The sequence below is a fragment of the Hyperolius riggenbachi genome, chromosome 8 (assembly GCF_040937935.1).
Source record: "Hyperolius riggenbachi isolate aHypRig1 chromosome 8, aHypRig1.pri, whole genome shotgun sequence".
Classification (NCBI taxonomy): Eukaryota; Metazoa; Chordata; class Amphibia; order Anura; family Hyperoliidae; genus Hyperolius; species Hyperolius riggenbachi.
In genome coordinates, this window is record NC_090653.1 from 41,428,185 (window position 1) to 41,452,027 (window position 23,843).

The following is a 23,843-nucleotide window of genomic DNA, read 5'->3' on the forward strand; positions in this document are numbered from 1 at the left end:
GATGTTAGTGCCTGGGTGAGTCTGCGGGAACAGAGAGGGAAGAGAGAGTCATGTGACCAGCCAATAAACAGGTCTATCACCGAGATGTTAGTGCCTGGGTGAGTCTGCGGGGACAGAGAGAAGAGAGTCATGTGACCAGCCATCAAAGCGGGCTTGTCAGCCATAAAATCTAATTCCATCCTCTGTTTATTATGCAGTCTATAACCTGACCCTGTATCGCAAGCATTCCAATATAATCATAAATGTTTATTTGGTACATTGCTGTGGAGAAGGAATCTTGTTATCCCCCACCCCATTCCCCCCACATTCTGCACCTCACTGGTTGGCTAAGTGCAGTTCAGTGTGACAGGAGGCTGAGAATGGAAATACACCTCTCCCCTCTGCAGAAGCTGCTGAAATACGTCTATGCTGTGATGACATTTATTTACAAAGCAAGCTAGATATGACAGTGCAGTTTCTAAAAGAGTAAGGGAGGAAATAACATCAGGATAGGCTTTAGTCAGAGGCTGTAAAGATGGAAAATGCCTGGAACAGTTTTCTCTTTATTTACTATATAAAATTCACTGAAGTTATGTACCGTATATATTCGCATATAAGGCAACCCGTGTATAAGTCGAGGTACCCACTTTTTCCTCAGAAACCAGAAAAAAAGTGATTGACTTGCGTATAATCCCCCTCCCCAGTAGCCAGATGTGCCCTCAGTACAAGTCAGCCCCCCTCTCCATAGCCAGATAATGCCCAAAGGATGATACAGCTGTGTCTCAAGACACCACTAGATGGGGTCATACATATAAGACAGCAAATGCCACACAATCATTGCGCCGCTGACACGTTGCTTGCACGCTCTGCTCCACAAGCCAGGGGACACAGGTAGTCTTGAGCAGTGCACTCTGCACACCATGTTGCAGGTGATGGGGGCATGGACACAGCAGGGAGCCAGCTGGCACGAGCAGGATCACTAGTGCACAATCCTCACTCTCCTCTGCCAGTAACAAAACCTTCTCCACCATCTATTCTGCTCAACTGACTCACATATAAGCCGAGGGGGTAACTTTTCAGCACATTTTTTGTGCTGAAAAATTAAGCTTATATGCGGGTATATACAGTAAGTAGAACAAGTCTATCTACTTATATGTGTGTGTTTTTTTTCCTGGGATAGTATGGTTGTCCCTGCTTCTTTAAATGGACCATTCAACAAACTTCAGACAGTTGCAAACAAAACAAGGTAGCTACAACTGAAAACTTTTTTTCCACCATCCAGCTTAGGGCCTGTTTCCACTACACGCAGATTGGATGCAGAATGGATGCAGACTGACTCAAATGAATGCCTATGGGAAAATCTGCATCAAAAAAATTGCGTTTAGTGGAAACAGGCCCATAGACATTCATTGGAGTCAGTTTTTCTGCATCCATTCTGCATCCAATCTGCGTGTAGTGGAAACAGGCCCTGAGTTAATAGTTAATCTATTAAAAGACACAAGATGTGAGAGGTATATGGAGGCTGCTATATTTATTTCCTTTTAAACAATACCAGTTTCCTGGCTATCCTGCTGATCATCTGCCTCTAATTCTTTTAGCCATACACCCTGAACAAGCATGCAGATCTGAAGTCTGGTCTGGTCTGGGTTTGCCGCATGCTTGTTTCAGGTGTATGGTTCAGACACTACCGATCAGCAGGACAGCCAGGAAACTGGTAACTATGGCAACCTTCATACGAATCGGGCCATCTCGGCGAGTGCTCACTGCTGTGCTGCGTCTAATTTGGGTGCAGTCTTAGACCGTTATACGGGTGACGGTGATAGCTGGACCCTCAATTATGTGACTTCCTGGAGTTGCTACAACTCGGAGGTGGAATAGTAATTAACATATCCCCGGAGTTTCAGCGGGAGCAGGGAGAGCAGGCTTTTGGCTCACCCTGTGCCCGACTGAATTGCGATATTATAGTATGTACTGGCCTCCACATCCCTCTCAGCTCAGGTGTCTTTTAATGGCCTGAATTAATAGACACATTTACAGGAACGCAGAATTTAACAAGTCACATTTTTACAGTTATGTTTGTGGGACTGGTTCAAATAATCAAAATCTGCATTACGACTGGGACCCACTACATCGATTTTGGCCGCGTTTTTGGATCGCCAACAGTTCCAAAAACACTTTGCCCATAAAAGTGAATGGTGGTGAACCAACTAGAGTGTTTGCGATTAGAGCTAATAGCAATTGCAGGACATGCAACATTTTGGTAAGTGTTACGTCTGGCAGGCAGGATCAGGTGCTGTTGACCTTTCCACTGCGAAGCGAACCACCTAAGCACAGGATCAAAGTGACCACGGGTCTTCACCCACGACCCCTTGAGGGGGAAGCAGGACCACAACCCCTTGAGAGGGAAATGGATTCTTAGCTGCCTAGTTCCCACCAGGTTGCACTTAAGGTGATTCCACAGTGGATCGGAGAACAGGGTGACAGCTCAGTGTGGAGAGCTAGAGACAGATAATCGTAGTTGTGGACGGAGCTGAGGTCAGGACAGGCAGATATCTGGATAGCCGGAGACAAGCAGGAGGTCGAGGCAGGCGGCAGACAATCGTAAACGGGAACACAAGCCAAGGGTCAGGACGGGCAGAGATCAAGAGTAGTCGGGTCACAAGCCAAGGTCAAATCAGGAGTACAGATCAGGAATAACGGGTATACGTTCAGGCAACGCTGTAAGAACAAACTTCCTAGGAAGGGCAGGCCTGCTTAAATAGTGAGTTTGGGCGCCAACAATAACGCCTGCGCATGCGCACTGCACGCAGCGCAGTGTACGCACACGCGCGTAACATCTTACGCATGTGCGTGACCCTTCCTACGCACAGCACAAGCGCGTGACCTTGCGTGCTGCGCGCGCAATGCTGAGCGCGGCAAAACACCCGGACAAGATAAAAAAACCCAGCATACCCGCGCGCGCGCATAGAGACGCGCGCGCGAGAACGCTGGATGCGGACAGGACGGCGAGTGTAACTGTAAGAGTGCTGCAAAATGTGTGCATTGCTTTCAAAGCAATTATGCAGCAATTTGGGGAAAAATGTTTTTATTTTTTATTTTAAAGAGACTGTAAGAAAAAAACCCTCAGGGGGATACTTGCCTCAGAAGGGGAAAGCCTCTGGACCCTGACGAGGCCCTGTCTCTGTAGTGTGAGGGAATCCAGCGCTGGCTCCCCCGAAAGTTCAACGACATAGCTTGACAAGAAGTGCCGAGGCAATATTTACCTCTCTGCGATCCTGCTGCGGCACAATAGTGGCTCAGGCTAAGGCGGAGATAGCTGAGCTCGATTCTATCCGCTGTACTGCGCAGTAGCAAAGGACTCTCGCCTGCGCAGTACAGCGGATACATTCGGGCTCGCTATTTTTGCCTTAGCCTGAACGAAGAGCCATTAGTGCGCCTGCGCTGGATCGCGGAGAGGTAGTTACCTCGCCACTGTTCGGGGGTCGCAGCGCTGTATTGCCGAGAAACCAGAGGATGGGGAAGCCTTGTTAGGATCCAGAGGCTTCACCTTCCTGAGGTAAATATCCCCCAGAGGTTTTTTTTATGATCCAGGTTAACTTTAAATAAAGTTTAACATACTTACCGGTTGTCCCAATGTCTGACTTCCCTACGTAGCCCCGCCCCCGAGGTCACTGGCGCTTCTCTGATTGGAGGTAGTAAAGGACCTATGACCTCTTCAGCTGGGGCTGCAGGCAGAAGCTGGACATCGGGACACATGATAAATAATAAAAACTTTATTGAGACACATAAGAAAAAACAAAAACACAAATTGGAAGCGCTGTATAGTTTACTGTACAGCGCTTCAAAACAACCAGGAAACGTGGTCGCAATTTCCTTAGGAATTGCTGCACAAAGCACTGTGCGATTTCATAGTGCTTCTGTGCCCTCATATTGTGCTGTATTTTCACCATTCCAGTTTGTAAATGATGCATGCACGGATGTTTGCTTATCACTGAAATGTTATTTATGACAAGTCGATAAAGCTTCTTGTTTATTTCTCTCATGCCTAAGAATATCATACTTGGAAGCATCATAAAGCCAGAAAGGACTGAGATACCTTATAATATCATTTCAGGCTGAAAGAATTACTTTAACCAATTATTTACCGTAATCCCCACAGCCTGTTTTGCCTTACCGCCAAGAGACATTCTCACCTTTCAGTGCTCCTCCCATTCATTTGGCCACAACTTTATCGCTGCTTATCACACCTCAATGATCTATATCTTGTTATTTTCCTCACAAATTAGGGCCCATTTCCACCGGGAGCCGTGGCTGCTTCCGATTTGGCCACAGATTCTGTTCTGCTGCATAGCCGCAGCTTGAGTTGCTAGGTGCCATTCAGCTGCATGCTGAAGAAATCTGTGTTTGCGATTAATCAGGTTGGAGTGAGCTCCTGAGGTGTCCCACAAGGCATCACTGCTGAATATGCAAATGATAATTTGTTGTCCCTGAAAGCTAACCACACCTCCAGAACCACATTTTTTAGGAACAGGCAACCACACAATGCACTAATGGGCATATTAGACCTGTCCCCACTCAGACTAATAAGTCGCTGTCCGTAGAAGGGAAAAAGGGGTCACACCCATACACCAAGTGGATAACAATGATTATATAAGAACAGAGGCACCAGCACAATAAAATCTGGTTGAAGATAAAAACAAATAAAAGTAGGGGGCAAGGGTGGACTTACCGCCTCAAACAAGCACAACAACTATATATGGTCAGAGAATAGCTTTAATTCTTACTCCAAAACATATGCAACGCGTTTCACGGGTCCCAAGCCCGCTTCCTCAGGCAAAAATACAGAGTGGAGTAACTACAATAAAAACAGAATAAAATACAATAGGCAGAGTTTATTTTATTGTATTTTATTCTGTTCTTATTGCAGTTACTCCATTCTGTATTTTTGCCTGGGGAAGCGGGCTTGGGACCCGTGAAACGCGTTGCATATGTTTTGGAGTAAAAATTAAAGCTATTGTCTGACCATATATGGTTGTTGTGCTTGTTTGGGGAGGTAAGTCCACCCTTGCTCCCTACTTTTATTTGTTTTTATCTTCAACCATATTTGATTCTGCTGGCACCTCTCTTCTTATATAATTTTGGTACTTTTTAGCTCTTTACACACTTTGAGGAAGTTTTGGCTAACCACGATCTTTCTGGGCAATCTGTTACGCTAAACCAATGAAAGAACATCCTTTCCTGATCAATCTAATGGGGCCACTAACGCTCCACATTCTAGCGAAAAATCGTTTGAGCAATCAGATAATTCTGAACGGATTGGTTGTAATCTCCATTGATGGCCACAATCAATTAAGAATGATTACCGGTATAAAAACAGCTGTCCGATTTGAAAATTTAGATTTTTTTGTTGTTGCTGGTTATGATAGATAGGAAGCAAAGATTGGTTAGTTGACGGTGCAGTGAATGATGTATTACAATATTTCACTTCCAATCAGAATTAGCCAATTGCTCAAATGATTTTTCCCTAGAAATTGGATCGTTAGTGGCAACCATTAGATTAGTAAAATGATCAAAGATTGACCAAAAATGTTTTTAACAGATGTTCAATACTTTTAATGATTCTAACATCTAACCCTTATAAAACCTTGAATAATGTACAGACCAGAAACAGAAACCTTTGAATAGAAACTGCAGCTTCCTTCTAAACAGAAATGGTTTTCCCCTCATAGAATTTCCCCAGTTTTGCTTAATAAAGGAAAATGATATGAAAGAATGCAAGTACAAAATTTATTTTCTATGCTGGAAAAGCAACTTTTTTTTTTAGACATTTAATAAGCACACAGGGGCAGAAAAGCAACTACCGTATTATCAAAATGGAGTCATCCTGTCTGTACTCCTCACGATGCGGAATATTCCGCTATATAAAATTATTTGTGAGACAGGGCATTGTCACAGTAGAAATCACAAACATTTCGGATGGTTTATTGTAGATCCACACTAATCATTAAAGTCTCTGTCAAGCTCTTCATTGGCTGCCAATTAACCTGAGGATCCAGTTCAAACTCTTGACCCTAACCTACAAAGCTCTCCACAATCTCTCCCTCCTGTAGTTTCCAGATTCCAACCCAATCGCAATCTCAGAACTGCTCATGAGCTTCGTTTATCCTTTTATAGAATTACCTCCTCACATTCACCTATACAAGACTTCTCACCTGCCTCACCCCTCCTCTGGAATGCCCTTCCACAGCACATCCCTCACTCTCCCACCTTTGCAAACTGTAAACGCTCTCTCAAAACTCACCTTTTCCGACATGCATATGCTCTAACTTAGACCATTTATCCTTCGACCTCACGTCCAGTTTTACTCCTTACTAAATAACCTAAACACGCACTGCCTATATGTATACTGAATACTCCCCCCCCCCCCCTCTTGTTTCCCCCCATTCCTTTAGATTGTAAGCTCACAAGTTTGTGTCTTGGATTTTGTTGTGCATTTCATAGCTTGCACCCTTATACATTTTATTCATCATGCTACATCTGTCATTGTAATCAGCAGTTCTGTATTTTGTACCAGTGTCCCTATTTGATGTATATCATTGTCTGGTTCATTATGTATCCCTTGTCTGTTTTCCTACTTTGTACAGCACCACTGAATATGTTGGCGCTTTATAAATAAAATAATTATTATCATAGTAGCCTACTGTTTACAATGGCAGTAAAATAAGTTATACATCAGCTATGCACCTGAACACATTGCCATTGACAGGGCCCATCCCAATAACTGTCATTATGTATAATTGCTGGTCTGCATGTCTGGAACCTGGCTTGTTTCGTGTGTATTTTTTTTTTTTGTGTTCATTGAAAGAAACACTGAAGCCAGTTTAAAAACAGCTTTCTACCTTTTATTAATGTGAGGCATGTTTGCCCGTTAGTACGCTGCTATCCCGCGTCAGAACGAGGGGTCTTTACCCAAATCCCTCCTGCAAAATTCACCACTTTCCTGGTCGTGGAATTTGCTGCCCCGGGAGGCAGAGCTTTTAGCTGTAGCTCTGCCTCCATGCGTGTCTATCAGCCGTGGATCTCCGCCTCTCCTCGCCCCTCTCAGTGAAGGAAGACTGAGAGGGGCGGGGAGAGGCGGCGATCAGTGCTGATAGACACGTGTAGAGGCAGAGCTGCAGCTGAAAGCTCTGCCTCTCACGGTAGCGCTCCCCGAGTGTGCCCCAGAGGATTTGCCTCGTTCTGCCGCGGGATAGCGGCGTTTTAACAGGGGAAAACATGCCTTGCATAAATAAAAGGTAAAAAGCCGTTTTTAAACTGGCTTCAGTGTCTCTTTAATGAAAGTATTCACCAAAAAAGCAAAGCCTCAATACACCGCACTAGGCCAGAATAAATGCAAATATAAATCACTTATTGAAATCCATAACAATTACAAATATTTAAGATCAACCAAAATGGGCGGGGCATATGCAATACTATAAATATAATATCTTGATTGACGAGCAGAGTGGTCCCTGGGGACAAATAAAGAGCTAGTGTGTAATGATGAAGGGGATTAATCAATGCGTGTAATTATACATCATGAGAATATGTGCCTATTATAGCAATAAAGTGCTAGTGCATATGGAAAAAAAGGATACAAAAAACATAGAAGGAGCAACCCAGGAGGAAGTCATAAACCCCAATGATAAGCCACCAGATAATGAAAATACACAAAAAAAAAACAGTGAGGGGGCACTAGTGAAGGCATAGAGGTGACAATACAAGATGCACAGTGAAGAGTGGGACCAGAAAGTGCCGTGCATAAAGAAAGTCCTACCAGGATGGCTACTGACCTCTGCTGTTCCCCGCCACTAACCTTTCACGATTCGCCAATTACAACTGGCTTCCTCAGAGAGGATTCTGTGCCCCCCGCAGCCTGGTATGAATAGGAGACTGGTGTAAGTGGAGGAGCAGGGAACAGGTATGCGTCATTTAGCGTGGCCACGCTACACCTGCCGCCGCGTCACGTTGCTATGCAACACAGACACGCTGCAGCTCCTTAAAGGGGAACTTCAGCCTAAACAAACATACTGTCATTAAGTTACATTAGTTATGTTAATTAGAATAGATAGGTAATGTAATTTTTTTACTCACCCTGTTTTAAAAGAACAGGCAAATGTTTGATTCATGGGGGCTGTCATCTTTGTCATGGGGGCAGCCATCTTTTTGGTTGAAAGGAGGTGACAAACAGCAGGAGACACAGTTCCAACTGTCCTGTGTCCTGATAACCCCTCCCAGCTGCACACGCTAGGCTTCAAATGTCAAATTCAAAATGTAAAAAAAAAAAAAACGAGAGCAACAACATCAGAAATCCCATCATGCTTTGCACAGCATCAGGGGAAAAAAACCCGGGCAGTTTTCTTCTGTGCAGCTAAAAATGAGACTTGTATAAGAGAAACAAAGTTCTGATGCAGTGAAACTGTTAAAGAAACACCAGGCCTTTTCAGTGCTGCTGAGTCAATTTTTAGTCCGGAGGTTCACTTTAACCTAGGGTGGCCTGATTTGAATTGTTATGGATTTCAATAAATGATTTATATTTGCAATTATACCACCCTGGGGTGGTGTATTCTTTTTGGGTGAATATCGGGTTTATTATATGGTGTTTTGGAACATTTTATTATATGCCGATTTTGGAATTTACGGTAAGTTTATGGTTCTAATTTGAGTACTGCTGTTGTGAATGGTGCGTGCCTGTTTTTTTTTTTTTTTGTTTTGTTTTTTTGTGGTAGCGTTTAATCAAAGCCGCCTGTAACCAAGAATTTAACTTCATGCCAATCAGTAAGCGGATACCCCCTTTCCCATTAGAAATCTTTTCGTTTTCGCAAACGGATCATCAGGGGTGTCTGTATGGCTGATATTGTGGTGAAACCCCTCCCACAGTGTGATGTCAGGGCCATGGTCCTGATTGTTTCCTGTCTGTGATCCTCATTGCATTGTGGGAAATAACAGCTGTTTCCAACTGCCAAAAAAGCATCTTCATCAACTGACATCATCTGCCAGCAGTAAAAATGTCGCCATGTGATAAATGTCAGAATGTAAATCAGGGAGAGGAAATATTTTACAATGGGCAAACACTGACTAAATAATTTATAAACATTGTAAAAAAACAAAACAAAAAAACAATCTTTTTAATTAGTTATTATCAGGAGTCCTTTAACAACATCAATAATACAAAACACACTGTACTCACGTTGTTGATGTACTCCACCAGATGCACAAAGTTGGCAGAACTGTCAAACAGCCCATGGACCAGGATGACCGGCTTGTAGCCCAGCGTAGGATCCACGAGGCACATCAGAATGGGCACCAGGCAGAAGAGGGTCGACAAGGTCAAAGGGCAGGCTGCGGCCATGTTGGAAGTCACCTGGAGACATACAGAGAGGGGGGAGATGGTGACAGAGGGAAGGTGACAGAGCATGTGTGCAGTGCTGTATATATACACGGCAGTCACACACTCATCACTGACACAGGTGATCCAGGCACATAAACATCTGTCATGTGACATCACTGCCCCTCCCACCTGCATTCCTCTACCTACTGCTGTGTCCTCATGTGTCTGCTGTGATTGCAGATCATAAACCAGCAGTCTGAGGCTGGGCACCCTTCCTGACCGCACTCCTGTCTCTTCCCCTCTCCATTCCCGCTCTGCACTGCCCGCCACTTCCAGTTATGCTTTCACAGCCTCCGGCAAACGCCGGTCTAATTTTATCAGCGCTGTTAACCCTGCGGTGACCGCAGCGATGCCGAGACTGCCAGCTGCTCTCGCTCACACTCCGCACAACTGGAAAACTTTATACGCTGTTAGACAATTACTTCAGTTTTAGTCATTTCTTGATTAAAACTGAAAGAGGATTCCATATGGTAAGCTGAAGATCTAGCAGTCTATTATTATTTTAAAATATTTTCATTACCAGTACATCCAAAAATTCTGATCCTCAACCTGCTGTATGAGTGTCCTCTTTCTTCCTGCCTGACACCAATTTCTGACTTTGCTTCTTAATGTCCTTTAAAAAGCCAGCACCTATTCAGTAGGAGACCTTGGGCAAGTCTCCCTAACACTGCTACTGCCTATAGAGCGCGCCCTAGTGGCTGCTGCTCTGGTGCTTTGAGTCCGCCAGGAGAAAAGCACGATATATATGTTATTTGTCTTGTCTTAAGAAGTGAGAGGTATATGGAGGCTGTCATATTTAATACCTTTTAAGCAATATCAGTTGCCTGGCAGCCCTGCTGATCCTCTGCCTCTTATGCTGGGTACACACGTTGAGATTTCCAGCTCGATTCGGGGATCGATTCGATTATTTCAAACATGCTCGATTGGATTTCGATCGTTCCTGCCGTCGACTTTGCATACGTAACATGAAAAAAAACGATCGAAATCCAATCGAGCATGTTTAAAATAATCGAATCAATCCGTTCGATCCCGCGAATCAAGCGGGAAATCTCAACGTCTGTACCCAGCACTATGCTGGGTACACACCGTACAATTTTCCGTTAGATTTTCCGTTTTTACCTGCCAGATCGATTTTTTTCCAACATGTTGGACAAAATCTATCTGGCAGGTAAATCTAACAGAAAATTGTATGGTGTGGCATCAATTCATCAAAGGCTGCTAGGTACACACCCTACAATTTTGTGTTAGATTTACCTGCCAGATAGGTTTTTCTATATAAAAAAAATAAATAAATAAATCTATGTGGCAGGTAAATCTAACAGAAAATGTTATGATGTGTACCTAGCATAATACTTTTAGCCATAGACCCTGAACAAGCATGCAGCAGATCAGGTGTTTCTGACATTATTGTCAGATCTGACAAGATTGGCTGCATGCTTGTTTCTGGTGTTATTCAGACACTACTGCAGCCAAATAGGTCAGCAGGGCTGCCAGGCAACTGGTATTGTTTAAAAGGAAATAAAAATAGCAGCCTCCATATCCCTCTCACTTCAGTTGTCCTTTGAGTAATGAAGCCTGAGGGATGCAGTAAGCTTAATTTGTGAGTGATATTTGTGTAGACAGTGATCTTTGGAACCTGGGGAAAAAAGTTGGCTTTCATTTACCTGGGGCTTCTTCCAGCCCCCCTGCAGCCTGTAATTTCCCTCAGTGTCCTCTGTTCCCCTCCATATTTCTGCCGTCAGCACCGTTACAGGCTACTGCGCATCCGGCGTCCCTGCTCCAAGCCTCGTCATTTGTGCTCTTATATGCTAAGAGCGTTCGGCGCATGCGCAGTTTGTTAAGACTTATAACAGCACATGTGCAATACGCAATCGAGGAGGACCACTATGTGCAGTAGCCTGCACCTGAGGTGAAAAGAATATGGAGGCTGTCATATTTATTGCCTGGTAAACAATACTAGTTGCCTGGCAGCCCTGCTGATCCATTTGGCTGCAGTAGTGTCTGAATCACACCAGAAACAATCATGCAGCTAATCTTGTCAGATCTTACAATAATGTCAGAAACACCTTATCTGCATATGCTTGTTCAGGGTCTATGGCTGAAAGGATACCCACCACGTGATTTTCCTGACAGTTTTTCAGACAACCGGTGATTTTTGAGCGACGAGCAGTGGTTTCCGCGATCTGGTGACGTTGGTACAGACGCGAACGTTTACCGACACGCACCAACAACGACCGCCACGACGAATCTTTAAAAATCCCTGATGACTCTGCGCAAAGTACCGCGATTGCTTGGCTTCTGGTTTGTGCCCATCGTGTGTCGTCGCAAACAGGAAGAGGAGTTGCTGGACCCGTCGGGTGGTGAGTACTCAGCCTTAGAGGCAGAGGATCAGCAGGGCTGCCAGGCAACTGGTATGGCTTAACCACTTCCCGACCGCCTAACGCACAGAGGCGGCCGGGAAGTGGAGCCCTGAAGGACCGGCTCACCCACAGAGGCGGCGGTCCTTCTAAGGGCATGGGCGGAGCGATCGCGTCATCCGTGACGCGATCCTCCGCCGGCGCCTGTCACCGCTCGCCCGCCGCAACATCCCGCCGGCTATACGGAAGCGCCGGCGGGATGTTAACCCCGCGATCGCCGCATACAAAGTGTATAATACACTTTGTAATGTTTACAGCGTGTATTATACAGGCTGCCTCCTGCCCTGGTGGTCCCAGTGTCCGAGGGACCACCAGGGCAGGCTGCAGCCACCCTAGTCTGCACCCAAGCACACTGATTTCTCCCCCCCCCTGCCCCAGATCGCCCACAGCACCCATCAGACCCCCCCCTGCCCACCCCCCAGACCCCTGTTTGCACCCAATCACCCCCCTAATCACCCATCAATCACTCCCTGTCACTATCTGTCAACGCTATTTTTTTTTATCCCCCCCCCCTGCTCCCTGCCCCCTCCTGATCACCCCCCACCCCTCAGATTCTCCCCAGACCCCCCCCCCAGACCACCCCCCCCGTTTACTGTATGCATCTATCCCCCTGATCACCTGTCAATCACCTGTCAATCACCTGTCAATCACCCGTCAATCACCCGTCAATCACCCGTCAATCACCCGTCAATCACCCGTCAATCACCCGTCAATCACCCGTCAATCACCCGTCAATCACTGCCACCCATCAATCAGCCCCTAACCTGCCCCTTGCGGGCAATCTGATCACCCCCCCACACCAATAGATCGCCCACAGATCCGACATCAGATCACCTCCCAAATCCATTGTTTACATCTATTCTCTCCTCTAAACACCCACTAATTACCCATCAATCACCCCCTATCACCACCTGTCACTTTTACCTATCAGATCAGACCCTAATCTGCCCCTTGCGGGCACCCAATCACCCGCCCACACGCTCAGATTGCCCTCTGACCCCCCTTATCAATTCACCAGTGCATTAATTACATCTGTTCTTCCCTGTAATAACCCACTGATCACCTGTCAATCACCTGCCAATCACCTATCACCCATCAATCACCCCCTGTCACCCCCTGTCACTGCCACCCATCAATCAGCCCCTAACCTGCCCCTTGCGGGCAATCTGATCACCCACCCACACCATTAGATCGCCCGCAAACCCGCCGTCAGATTACCTCCCAAATGTATCGTTTACATCTGTTATCTTCTCTAAACACCCACTAATTACCCATCAATCACCCATCAATCACCCCCTATCACCACCTGTCACTGTTACCTATCAGATCAGACCCTAATCTGCCCCTTGCGGGCACCCAATCACCCGCCCACACGCTCAGATTGCCCTCAGACCCCCCTTATCAATTCGCCAGTGCATTAATTACATCTGTCCTTCCCTGTAATAACCCACTGATCACCTGTCAATCACCTGCCAATCACCTATCACCCATCAATCACCCCCTGTCACTGCCACCCAACAATCAGCCCCTAACCTGCCCCTTACGGGCAATCTGATCACCCACCCACACCAATAGATCGCCCGCAGATCCGACATCAGATCACCACCCAAGCGCAGCGTTTACATCTATTCTCTCCTCTAAACACCCACTAATTACCCATCAATCACCCCCTATCACCACCTGTCACTGTTACCCATCAGATCAGACCCTAATCTGCCCCTTGCGGGCACCCAATCACCCGCCTACACGCTCAGATTGCCCTCAGACCCCCCCTTATCAATTCGCCAGTGCAATATTTACATCTGTCCTTCCCTGTAATAACCCACTGATCACCTGTCAATCACCTGCCAATCACCTATCACCCATCAATCACCCCCTGTCACTGCCACCCATCAATCACCCCCTGTCACTGCCACCCATCAATCACCCGCTGTCACTGCCACCCATCAATCAGCCCCTAACCTGCCCCTTGCGGGCAAACTGATCACCCACCCACACCAATAGATCGCCCGCAGATCCGACATCAGATCACCACCCAAGCGCAGTGTTTCCATCTATTCTCTACCCTAAACACCCACTAATTACCCATCAATCACCCCCTGTCACTGCTACCTATCAGATTAGACCCCTATCTGCCCCTAGGGCACTCAATCACCCGCCCACACCCTCAGAATGCCCTCAGACCCCAGCCCTGATCACCTCGCCAGTGCATTGCTTGCATCTATTCCCCCCTCTAATCACACCTTGAGACACCCATCAATCACCTCCTGTCACCCCCTAGCACACCTACCCATCAGATCAGGCCCCAATTTGCCCCGTGTGGGCTCCTGATCACTCGGCCAAACCCTCAGATCCCCCTCAGATCCTCTTCCGATCACCTCCCCAGTGCATTGATTGCATCTATTTTCCCCTCTAACCACCCCCTGAGACACCCATCAATCACCTCCTGTCACCCCCCTAGCACTCCTATCCATCAGATCAGGCCCAATACAACCTGTCATCTAAAAGGCCACCCTGCTTATGACCGGTTCCACAAAATTCGCCCCCTCATAGACCACCTGTCATCAAAATTTGCAGATGCTTATACCCCTGAACAGTCATTTTGAGACATTTGGTTTCCAGACTACTCACGGTTTTGGGCCTGTAAAATGCCAGGGCGGTATAGGAACCCCACAAGTGACCCCATTTTAGAAAAAAAGACACCCCAAGGTATTCTGTTAGGTGTATGACGAGTTCATAGAAGATTTCATTTTTTGTCAAAAGTTAGCGGAAATTAATTTTTATTGGTTTTTTTTCACAAAGTGTCATTTTTCACTAACTTGTGACAAAAAATAAAATCTTCTATGAACTCGCCATACTCCTAACGGAATACCTTGGGGTGTCTTCTTTCTAAAATGGGGTCACTTGTGGGGTTCCTATACTGCCCTGGCATTTTAGGGGCCCTAAACCGCGAGGAGTAGTCTAGAAAACAAATGCTTCAAAATGATCTGTGAATAGGACGTTGGGCCCCTTAGCGCACCTAGGCTGCAAAAAAGTGTCACACATGTGGTACCGCCGTACTCAGGAAAAGTAGTATAATGTGTTTTGGGGTGTATTTTTACACATACCCATGCTGGGTGGGAGAAATTTCTATGTAAATGGACAATTGTGTGTAAAAAAATCAAACAATTGTCATTTACAGAGATATTTCTCCCACTTAGCATGGGTATGTGTAAAAATACACCCCAAAACGCATTATACTACTTCTCCTGAGTACGGCGGTACCACATGTGTGGCACTTTTTTACACCCTAAGTACGCTAAGGGACCCAAAGTCCAATGAGTACCTTTAGGATTTCACAGGTCATTTTGCGACATTTGGTTTCAAGACTACTCCTCACGGTTTAGGGCCCCTAAAATAGCAGGGCAGTACAGGAACCCCACAAATGACCCCATTCTAGAAAGAAGACACCCAAAGGTATTCCGTACGGAGTATGGTGAGTTCATAGAAGATTTTATTTTTTGTCACAAGTTAGCGGAAAATGACACTTTGTGAAAAAAAAACTATTAAAATCAATTTCCGCTAACTTGTGACAAAAAAATAAAAACTTCTATGAACTCACCATACTCCTAACGGAATACCTTGGGGTGTCTTCTTTCTAAAATGGGGTCATTAGTGGGGTTCCTATACTGCCCTGGCATTTTAGGGGCCCTAAACCGCGAGGAGTAGTCTTGAAACAAAAATGACCTGTGAAATCCTAAAGGTGCTCATTGGACTTTGGGCCCCTTAGTGCAGTTAGCGTGCAAAAAAGTGCCACACATGTGGTATCGCCGTACTCGGGAGAAGTAGTATAATGTGTTTTGGGGTGTATTTTTACACATACCCATGCTGGGTGGGAGAAATATCTCTGTAAATGACAATCTTTTGATTTTTTTTTTACACACAATTGTCCATTTACAGAGGTATTTCTCCCACCCAGCATGGGTATGTGTAAAAATACACCCCAAAACACATTGTACTACTTCTCCCGAGTATGGCGATACCACATGTGTGGCAATTTTTTTGCACCCTAACTGCGCTAAAGGGCCCAAAGTCCAATGAGTACCTTTAGGATTTCACAGGTCATTTTGAGAAATTTCGTTTCAAGACTACTCCTCACGGTTTAGGGCCCCTAAAATGCCAGGGCAGTATAGGAACCCCACAAATGACCCCATTTTAGAAAGAAGACACCCCAAGGTATTCCGTTAGTAGTATGGCGAGTTCATAGAAGATTTTATTTTTTGTCACAAGTTAGCGGAAATTGATTTTAATTGTGTTTTTTCACAAAGTGTCATTTTCCGCTAACTTTTGAAAAAAAATAAAATCTTCTATGAACTCACCATACTCCTAACGGAATACCTTGGGGTGTCTTCTTTCTAAAATGGGGTCATTTGTGGGGTTCCTATACTGCCCTGGCATTTTAGGGGCCCTAAACCGTGAGGAGTAGTCTTGAAACGAAATTTCTCAAAATGACCTGTGAAATCCTAAAGGTGCTCATTGGACTTTGGGCCCTTTAGCGCAGTTAGGGTGCAAAAAAGTGCCACACATGTGGTATCGCCGTACTCAGGAGAAGTAGTATAATGTGTTTTTTGGTGTATTTTTACACATATCCATGCTGAGTGGGAGAAAGATCTCTGTAAATGGACAATTGTGTGTAAAAAAAATTAACAAATTGTCATTTACAGAGATATTTCTCCCACCCAGCATAGGTATGTGTAAAAATACACCCCAAAACACATTATACTACTTCTCCTGAGTACGGCAATACCACATGTGTGGCACTTTTTTGCAGCCTAACTGCGCTAAGGGGTCCAAAGTCCAATGAGCACCTTTAGGCTTTACAGGGGTGCTTACAATTTAGCACCCCCCAAAATGTCAGGACAGTAAACACACCCCACAAATGACCCCATTTTGGAAAGTAGACCCTTCAAGGTATTCAGAGAGGGGCATGGTGAGTCCGTGGCAGATTTCATTTTTTTTTTGTCGCAAGTTAGAAGAAATGGAAACTTTTTTTTTTTTCTCACAAAGTGTCATTTTCCGCTTACTTGTGACAAAAAATAATATCTTCTATGAACTCACTATGCCTCTCAGTGAATACTTTGGGATGTCTTCTTTCCAAAATGGGGTCATTTGGGGGGTATTTATACTATCCTGGAATTCTAGCCCCCCATGAAACATGACAGGGGGTCAGAAAAGTCAGAGATGCTTGAAAATGGGAAAATTCACTTTTTGCACCATAGTTTGTAAACGCTATAACTTTTACCCAAACCAATAAATATACACTGAATGGGTTTTTTTTTTATCAAAAACATGTTTGTCCACATTTTTCGCGCTGCATGTATACAGAAATTTTACTTTATTTGAAAAATGTCAGCACAGAAAGTTAAAAAAATCAATTTTTTGCCAAAATTCATGTCTTTTTTGATGAATATAATAAAAAGTAAAAATCGCAGGAGCAATCAAATAGCACCAAAAGAAAGCTTTATTAGTGACAAGAAAAGGAACCAAAATTCATTTAGGTGGTAGGTTGTATGAGCGAGCAATAAACCGTGAAAGCTGCAGTGGTCTGAATGGAAAAAAAGTGGCCGGTAGAAAGCCCTAGGTCCTCAAGTGGTTAAAAGGAAATAAATATGGGAGCCTCCTAATCCCTCCCACCTCAGGTTCACTTCAACTGTTATGACATCACGTAGTGGTGATGTTGGGCCACATTATTTAGACCAACAAGATAGAATATAGAACTCTGTTTACAAAGCTTATGTATAACGACAGACAATGCTGACTTCAGTGATCTTTCTAGACTCGTCATACGGGAGGGAAGAGGGGGTTTCAGAATGAAAAGCAGTCGCTGGTGTAACTTAGGAGATGCATTCCCTTAATGCTTCCCAGAATTCTTCAAGTGAGTTAAAATGTTTTAAAATGTGGTTCTGATCAATAATGCATTATAGGATTGCCTTGCAGATTTCAGCTCTATTTTTACAAATCTAAACATTGTAAGGGCTGTGCCCCTATAACAACTGAGCCGTTAAAGAGAACCTGAAACAAACAAAAAAAAGTTCCCCTGGGGGGTACTCACCTTGGGAGGGGGGAGCCTCAGGGTCCCAATGAGACTTCCCCCTCCCCTGTAGCTGCAGGCAGTCCAGCGCTGTCTCCTCCGAAGTGTCCCGGAATCCTCGCTCGACAAGGCCGACAAGCGCAGATAAACGCCGATTTATTTACCTTCCCTGGTTCCAGCGGGTGGCGCTGTTGCGGCTCTCCGCATGGAGATAGATGAAAATAGCCGATCTATGCCAGGTCCGCTCTACTGCGCAGGAGACTTGAGCCTGCCCAGTAGAGCGGCCCGACAGCGATCGGCTATTTCCGCCCATCTCCGAGCAGAGAGCCGATACTGCACCTGCGCTGGAGTCGGGAAGGTAAATATTTACATCACCGCTGTTCAGGGAGCTTTATCGCCGCCGCCGTGGGACCGAGGAGGACGGGGGAGCCTCAATAGAATCTGGAGGCTTCCCCCACCTGAGGTTAGTACCCCCCAGGGGAGTTTTTTTTTTGTTACAGGTTTTCTTTAAAGGACAACTGTTGTGAGAGGTCCAGGTAGTTCCTGGTTAATGAACGAGATAGGGACTGTAGGTTCGTTCTTAACCTGAATCTGTTCTTAAGTCGGAACAATGTGCTATCTCTATCCCCTGTACCTCTTATGTGCCCCCCTGCGCCTCCAGTGTCCCTCTGTGTCACCTCTGCCCCCTGTACCTCCTCTGTGCCCCCCTGTAACTCCTATGTGCCTCCAGTGTCCCTCTGTGTCACCTCTGCCCTCTGTACCTGCTTACACAAGTTTAAAAGCCATTTGTTCTTTGAATTTTTTAAAATAGATTTTCTCAAAAACTACAAGTCCAATTCAAAAATAAAAAAATGTGGGCTTATTCCCATGGAAACACAGAATCCATGCCGTTTATATCGGCGGGTCATTCGTAAGTCGGGGACTATCTGTATATGGAGGCTGCCATACTTATTTCCTTTTAAACAATACCAGTTGCCTGGCAGCCCTGCTGATTTATATGGCTGCAGTAGTGTCTGAATCACACACCTGAAACAAGCATGCCGCTAATCTTGTCAGATCTGAAAATAATAATGTCAGAAATACCTGATCTGCTGCATGCTTGTTCAGGGGCTATGGCTATAAGTATTTAGGGACATGGGATCAGCAGGACAGCCAGGCAACTGGTATTGCTTAAAAGGAAATAAATACGACGGCCTCCATATACAGTTGTACTTTAAGCCTCTGTACCCCACAGCCCTTATTCAATTCACTTTTTCTCGCAAGTTTTCTCCTAGGTGAAATCTACACACATTATAAATAAAGTGCATTTTAAGCCACCAGCAAGTGAAAAAATACTTTTTTGTACTGCTCCAATTGCAGAGCATAGCAAAGTTATTTTAAGCAGATAAAACAATTATCTCCTAGGAGAAAACTTAGGAAAACATTGAAAAATGGTCCATGTGTGCTGGAGTGCTGATAGGCGAACACAGAGGTTGTACCCACAGCAGTGCAAGGAAACAAAATACAAAAAGAAAAGAAGACTTCACAGGCAGTGGGGAAGAGGGGTTTTTGTAGCATTTTTTCAAACAGGAATCAGCACACACCAGAACTGGTTTACTATCAGTACAGGCACATAGTAGCATCCGATGCTGTACATACTGGGATTTGCACACATTACAACTAGTTTACTATCAGTACAGGGACAGGGTAACATGATATACTGTACATACTGGGGGTAGCAGGGATGAACACACAACAACTAGTTTACTATCAGTACAGGCACAGTGTAACATGATATACTGTACGTACTGGGGGTAGCACGGATGAACACACAACAACTAGTTTACCATCAGAATAGGCACACGGTAAAATCATATACCAGTGATGGCTAACCTTGGCACTCCAGCTGTGACAAAACTACAAATCCCATCATGCCTCTGCCTCCCCGAGTTATGCTTACAGCTGTCAGAGTATTGCAATGCCTCATGGGACTTGTAGTTCCACCACAGCTGGAGTGTCAAGGTTATCCATCACTGTCCTGTACTATGCACACTAGGGGTAGCAGGAATCCGCGCACACCAGAACTAGTTTAATATGAGAATAGACACAGAGTAGACAAGACACAGAACATTTATATTGCAATTTACTATCTATATAGGCACAGAGTAACATCATATATATACTGTACATACTGGGGGTAGCAGGGGGACACACTCTGGCAAATTTAATACCAGAAAAGGAAACCAGTATCATATACTATATATACTGGGGGGGGATCAGCACACCCCAAAACTTATCTACCGTCCCTATAAACACAAGATGGAAATTACATACTGAATGTAGCAGGGATAAGCACACACTGTGCCAAATGAACTCTCGGTAGCAGGCTATACAGTACATATAAGGGGGATAGCAAGGATCAGCACACACTGCAGCCTGTTTACATACGTCCTCAGAGGAGCTCACAATCTAATCCCTACCATAGTCATAGGCTAATGTCCTACCATATTACTATTATGTATTTATATAGCTCTGACAACTTCTGCAGCACCGTACAGAGTACATAGTCATGTCACTGACTGTCCTCATAGGAGCTCACAATCTAATCCTGCCATAGTCATAGGCTAATATCCTACCATATTATTATTATGTATTTATATAGCACTGACATCTCCTGCAGCACATTACAGAGTGCATAGTCATGTCACTAACTGTCCTCAGAGGAGCTCGCAATCTAATCCCCACCATAGTCATAGTCTAATGTCCTACCATATTATTATTATTATGTATGTATATAGCACTGACATCTTCTGCAGCACTTTACAGAGTACATAGTCATGTCACTGACTGTCCTCAGAGGAGCTTTCACTCTAATCCATGAATGACCAATAAGAAGCATTGTTTCAGTTGACAGCTACAGTCTGATTGGTTCCTCTGGGTAACTGCTGCACTTACACTTTTTTCTTGCACTGATAAATCATCTTCACCGCTTCCCTCTATGGCATTTGTACAGCAGACCGCAGTATTCCTCTATAGATGTGGGTAACGGCTCCCCAAATAAAGATTCTGCCCCGGGACCTCCAGCAGAGCCAGGTGTGAGGATGTCATCGCACTCTGCTAGGCAGGATCCCTCCGGAGCGGTCACATGACATCTTGTCACAAGTGTTTGGCCAAGTCTGAGAATCACAGTGTGAAATTTCTCCCTGGGCTGATCTCAGAGAATCATTTACTACTGAGAAGTTCAGAGATCCAATCACAGTGTTTACTTACCAGGACTCCATATGCCCTCCCCTGGCGTGAGCAGCAAAGCTGGCCAAAAACAAGCAGGAAGGAACATTTAAAACAGACCTGAACTCTTGCACAGGACAGAAGAAAACCATAGAGAAATGCACCCTGTGTGTATTTAGAGAGTTTAGCCTGTCTAACCCCCTTCATATGTGACCAAGCACAAGTGTAATTTGATCTCTCAGCTGAGTCAGCTGACAGACACGGCAGAGAAGGCAATTGGTAAACACATGATGTAACAATATATCTGCTTCCATGAAAGCAGGAAGTAGACACACTGCTTATTTATTGCAGGATTTGTATCAGCTGTAACAAAAAAAAGTTTTCTTTAAAGGTTATTATGCTGTTGTTTATCTTGTAGAGCAGAGAGGAAGTTCTGAGATCTCTTAGCAGCTGCGTCAAATAGTGCAACGCTCTGGTTCAATTGCTTTCCAATAACTTTCCTGCTAAGATCTATTGAACATTGATGTGATCTGTGTGGTAGAAATGGATTTCCCTCTGACCATATTCTATTTGTAGAGGGATCTAATCCTACCATAGTCATATGTTCTACTATATCATTACTACAGTATGTGTTTATATAGCACTGACCTCTTCTGCAGCACATTACAGAGTGCATAGTCATGTCACTGACTGTCCTCAGAGGAGCTAACAATCTAATCCTGCCATAGTCATATGTTCTACTATATCATTACTACAGTATGTGTTTATATAGCACTGACCTCTTCTGCAGCACATTACAGAGTGCATAGTCATGTCACTGACTGTCCTCAGAGGAGCTAACAATCTAATCCTGCCATAGTCATATGTTCTACTATATCATTACTACAGTATGTGTTTATATAGCACTGACCTCTTCTGCAGCACATTACAGAGTGCATAGTCATGTCACTGACTGTCCTCAGAGGAGCTAACAATCTAATCCTGCCATAGTCATATGTTCTACTATATTATTACTACAGTATGTGTTTATATAGCACTGATCTCTTCTGCAGCACATTACAGAGTGCATAGTCATGTCACTGACTGTCCTCAGAGGAGCTAACAATCTAATCCTGCCATAGTCATATGTTCTACTATATTATTACTACAGTATGTGTTTATATAGCACTGACCTCTTCTGCAGCACTTTACAGAGTGCATAGTCATGTCACTGACTGTCCTCAGAGGAGCTAACAATCTAATCCTGCCATAGTCATATGTTCTACTATATCATTACTACAGTGTGTGTTTATATAGCACTGACCTCTTCTGCAGCACTTTACAGAGTGCATAGTCATGTCACTGACTGACCTCAGAGGAGCTAACAATCTAATCCTGCCATAGTCATATGTTCTACTATATTATTACTACAGTATGTGTTTATATAGCACTGATCTCTTCTGCAGCACATTACAGAGTACATAGTCATGTCACTGACTGTCCTCAGAGGAGCTCGCAATCTAATCCCCACCATAGTCATAGTCTAATGTCCTACCATATTATTATTATGTATGTATATAGCACTGACATCTTCTGCAGCACTTTACAGAGTACATAGTCATGTCACTGACTGTCCTCAGAGGAGCTAACAATCTAATCCTGCCATAGTCATATGTTCTACTATATCATTACTACAGTATGTGTTTATATAGCACTGACCTCTTCTGCAGCACATTACAGAGTGCATAGTCATGTCACTGACTGTCCTCAGAGGAGCTAACAATCTAATCCTACCATAGTCATAGTCTAAAGGGGCCCATACACTGGTCGATTTCAGCCATCGATCGATTCTATAAAATTGATCAATCAAAAATCAATTCTATCAAATCTATCAATCGATTTGTGGCTGATTTCGAAAATATTTGATCTATCTAACAGGATGGAAGATCTAGGTTGATCTGCTGCTGGCTGCAGATGGATGGTCCATAGAGTTGCATTGGATCTAATGGTCCAATAATGCATTTAGATCAATTTCCAATTGATTTCATTTCATTCCTAGTGTGTGGCACACATCAGATAGATTTCTGTCAGATTCCACTTGACAGACATCCGACAGAAATCAATCTGATGGTTGAATCTGCTGCAAATCTATAAGTGTATGGCCACCTTAAGACCAACTTTTGTGGAAGCCAATTAACTTCTCTGTATGTGGTGGGGATGTGGGAGGAACTCAATTTGAGTGGAAATGGAGGCTAAAGCAGGCCATACACTGGCTCGATTCCCGGCCGTTTTGACAGCAGATTCGATCCTGGGATCGAATCGGCTGCCAATCGTTCGCGGTAAACGCAGCCGCCGATCCGATTTCCTCCCGAAATCGGATCGGTCCGTCGATCGCGCCGTGTGGGAAATTACCCTCGATCGCCCGCGGGTAAAGTGCGCGTCGCTAGCGGCGGCCGATCAAGTATACATTACCTGACGCTGGCTCCCGGGCGTCTTCTCCGCGCTGCACGGCTCTGTTCCGGCTCCATCCATCTCGGCGCTTCCTGTGTCACTGCAGTGACCAGGAAGTTCAAATAGAGGGCGCTCTATTTGAGCTACCTGGTCACGGAGTAACACAGGAAGTGCCGGGATGGAGCCGGAACAGAGCCGTGCAATGCGGAGAAGATGCCCGGGAGCCAGCGTCAGGTAATGTATGCGCGGGGGGAGGACAGGCGGCAGGAGCAGCTCAGCAGATGGTGAATCGGTTTCAGGCTGAAATCGA

General features: G+C 44.8%; 1 protein-coding gene across 3 annotated transcripts in view; it reads right to left on the minus strand.

The window, feature by feature from the left end:
• The window catches only part of PPT2 (palmitoyl-protein thioesterase 2), a 68,655-nt gene that overhangs the window by 34,869 nt on the left and 9,943 nt on the right, over window positions 1-23,843 (minus strand). Inside the window, exons 1-3 of one of the 3 annotated variants that reach the window (XM_068250286.1) lie at window positions 20,831-20,971; window positions 9,209-9,382; window positions 1-21 (exon numbers count right to left, since the gene is read on the minus strand). The exon at window positions 1-21 is cut by the window's left edge and continues 136 nt beyond it. In XM_068250286.1, coding sequence (XP_068106387.1) covers window positions 1-21; window positions 9,209-9,370 — 183 coding nt within the window. In that variant the 5' untranslated portion in view covers window positions 9,371-9,382; window positions 20,831-20,971. Of the gene's footprint in view, window positions 22-9,208; window positions 9,383-9,556; window positions 9,585-20,830; window positions 20,972-23,843 lie in introns of those variants that run through there. The other 2 variants (XM_068250287.1, XM_068250285.1) reach the window with 2 other exon arrangements.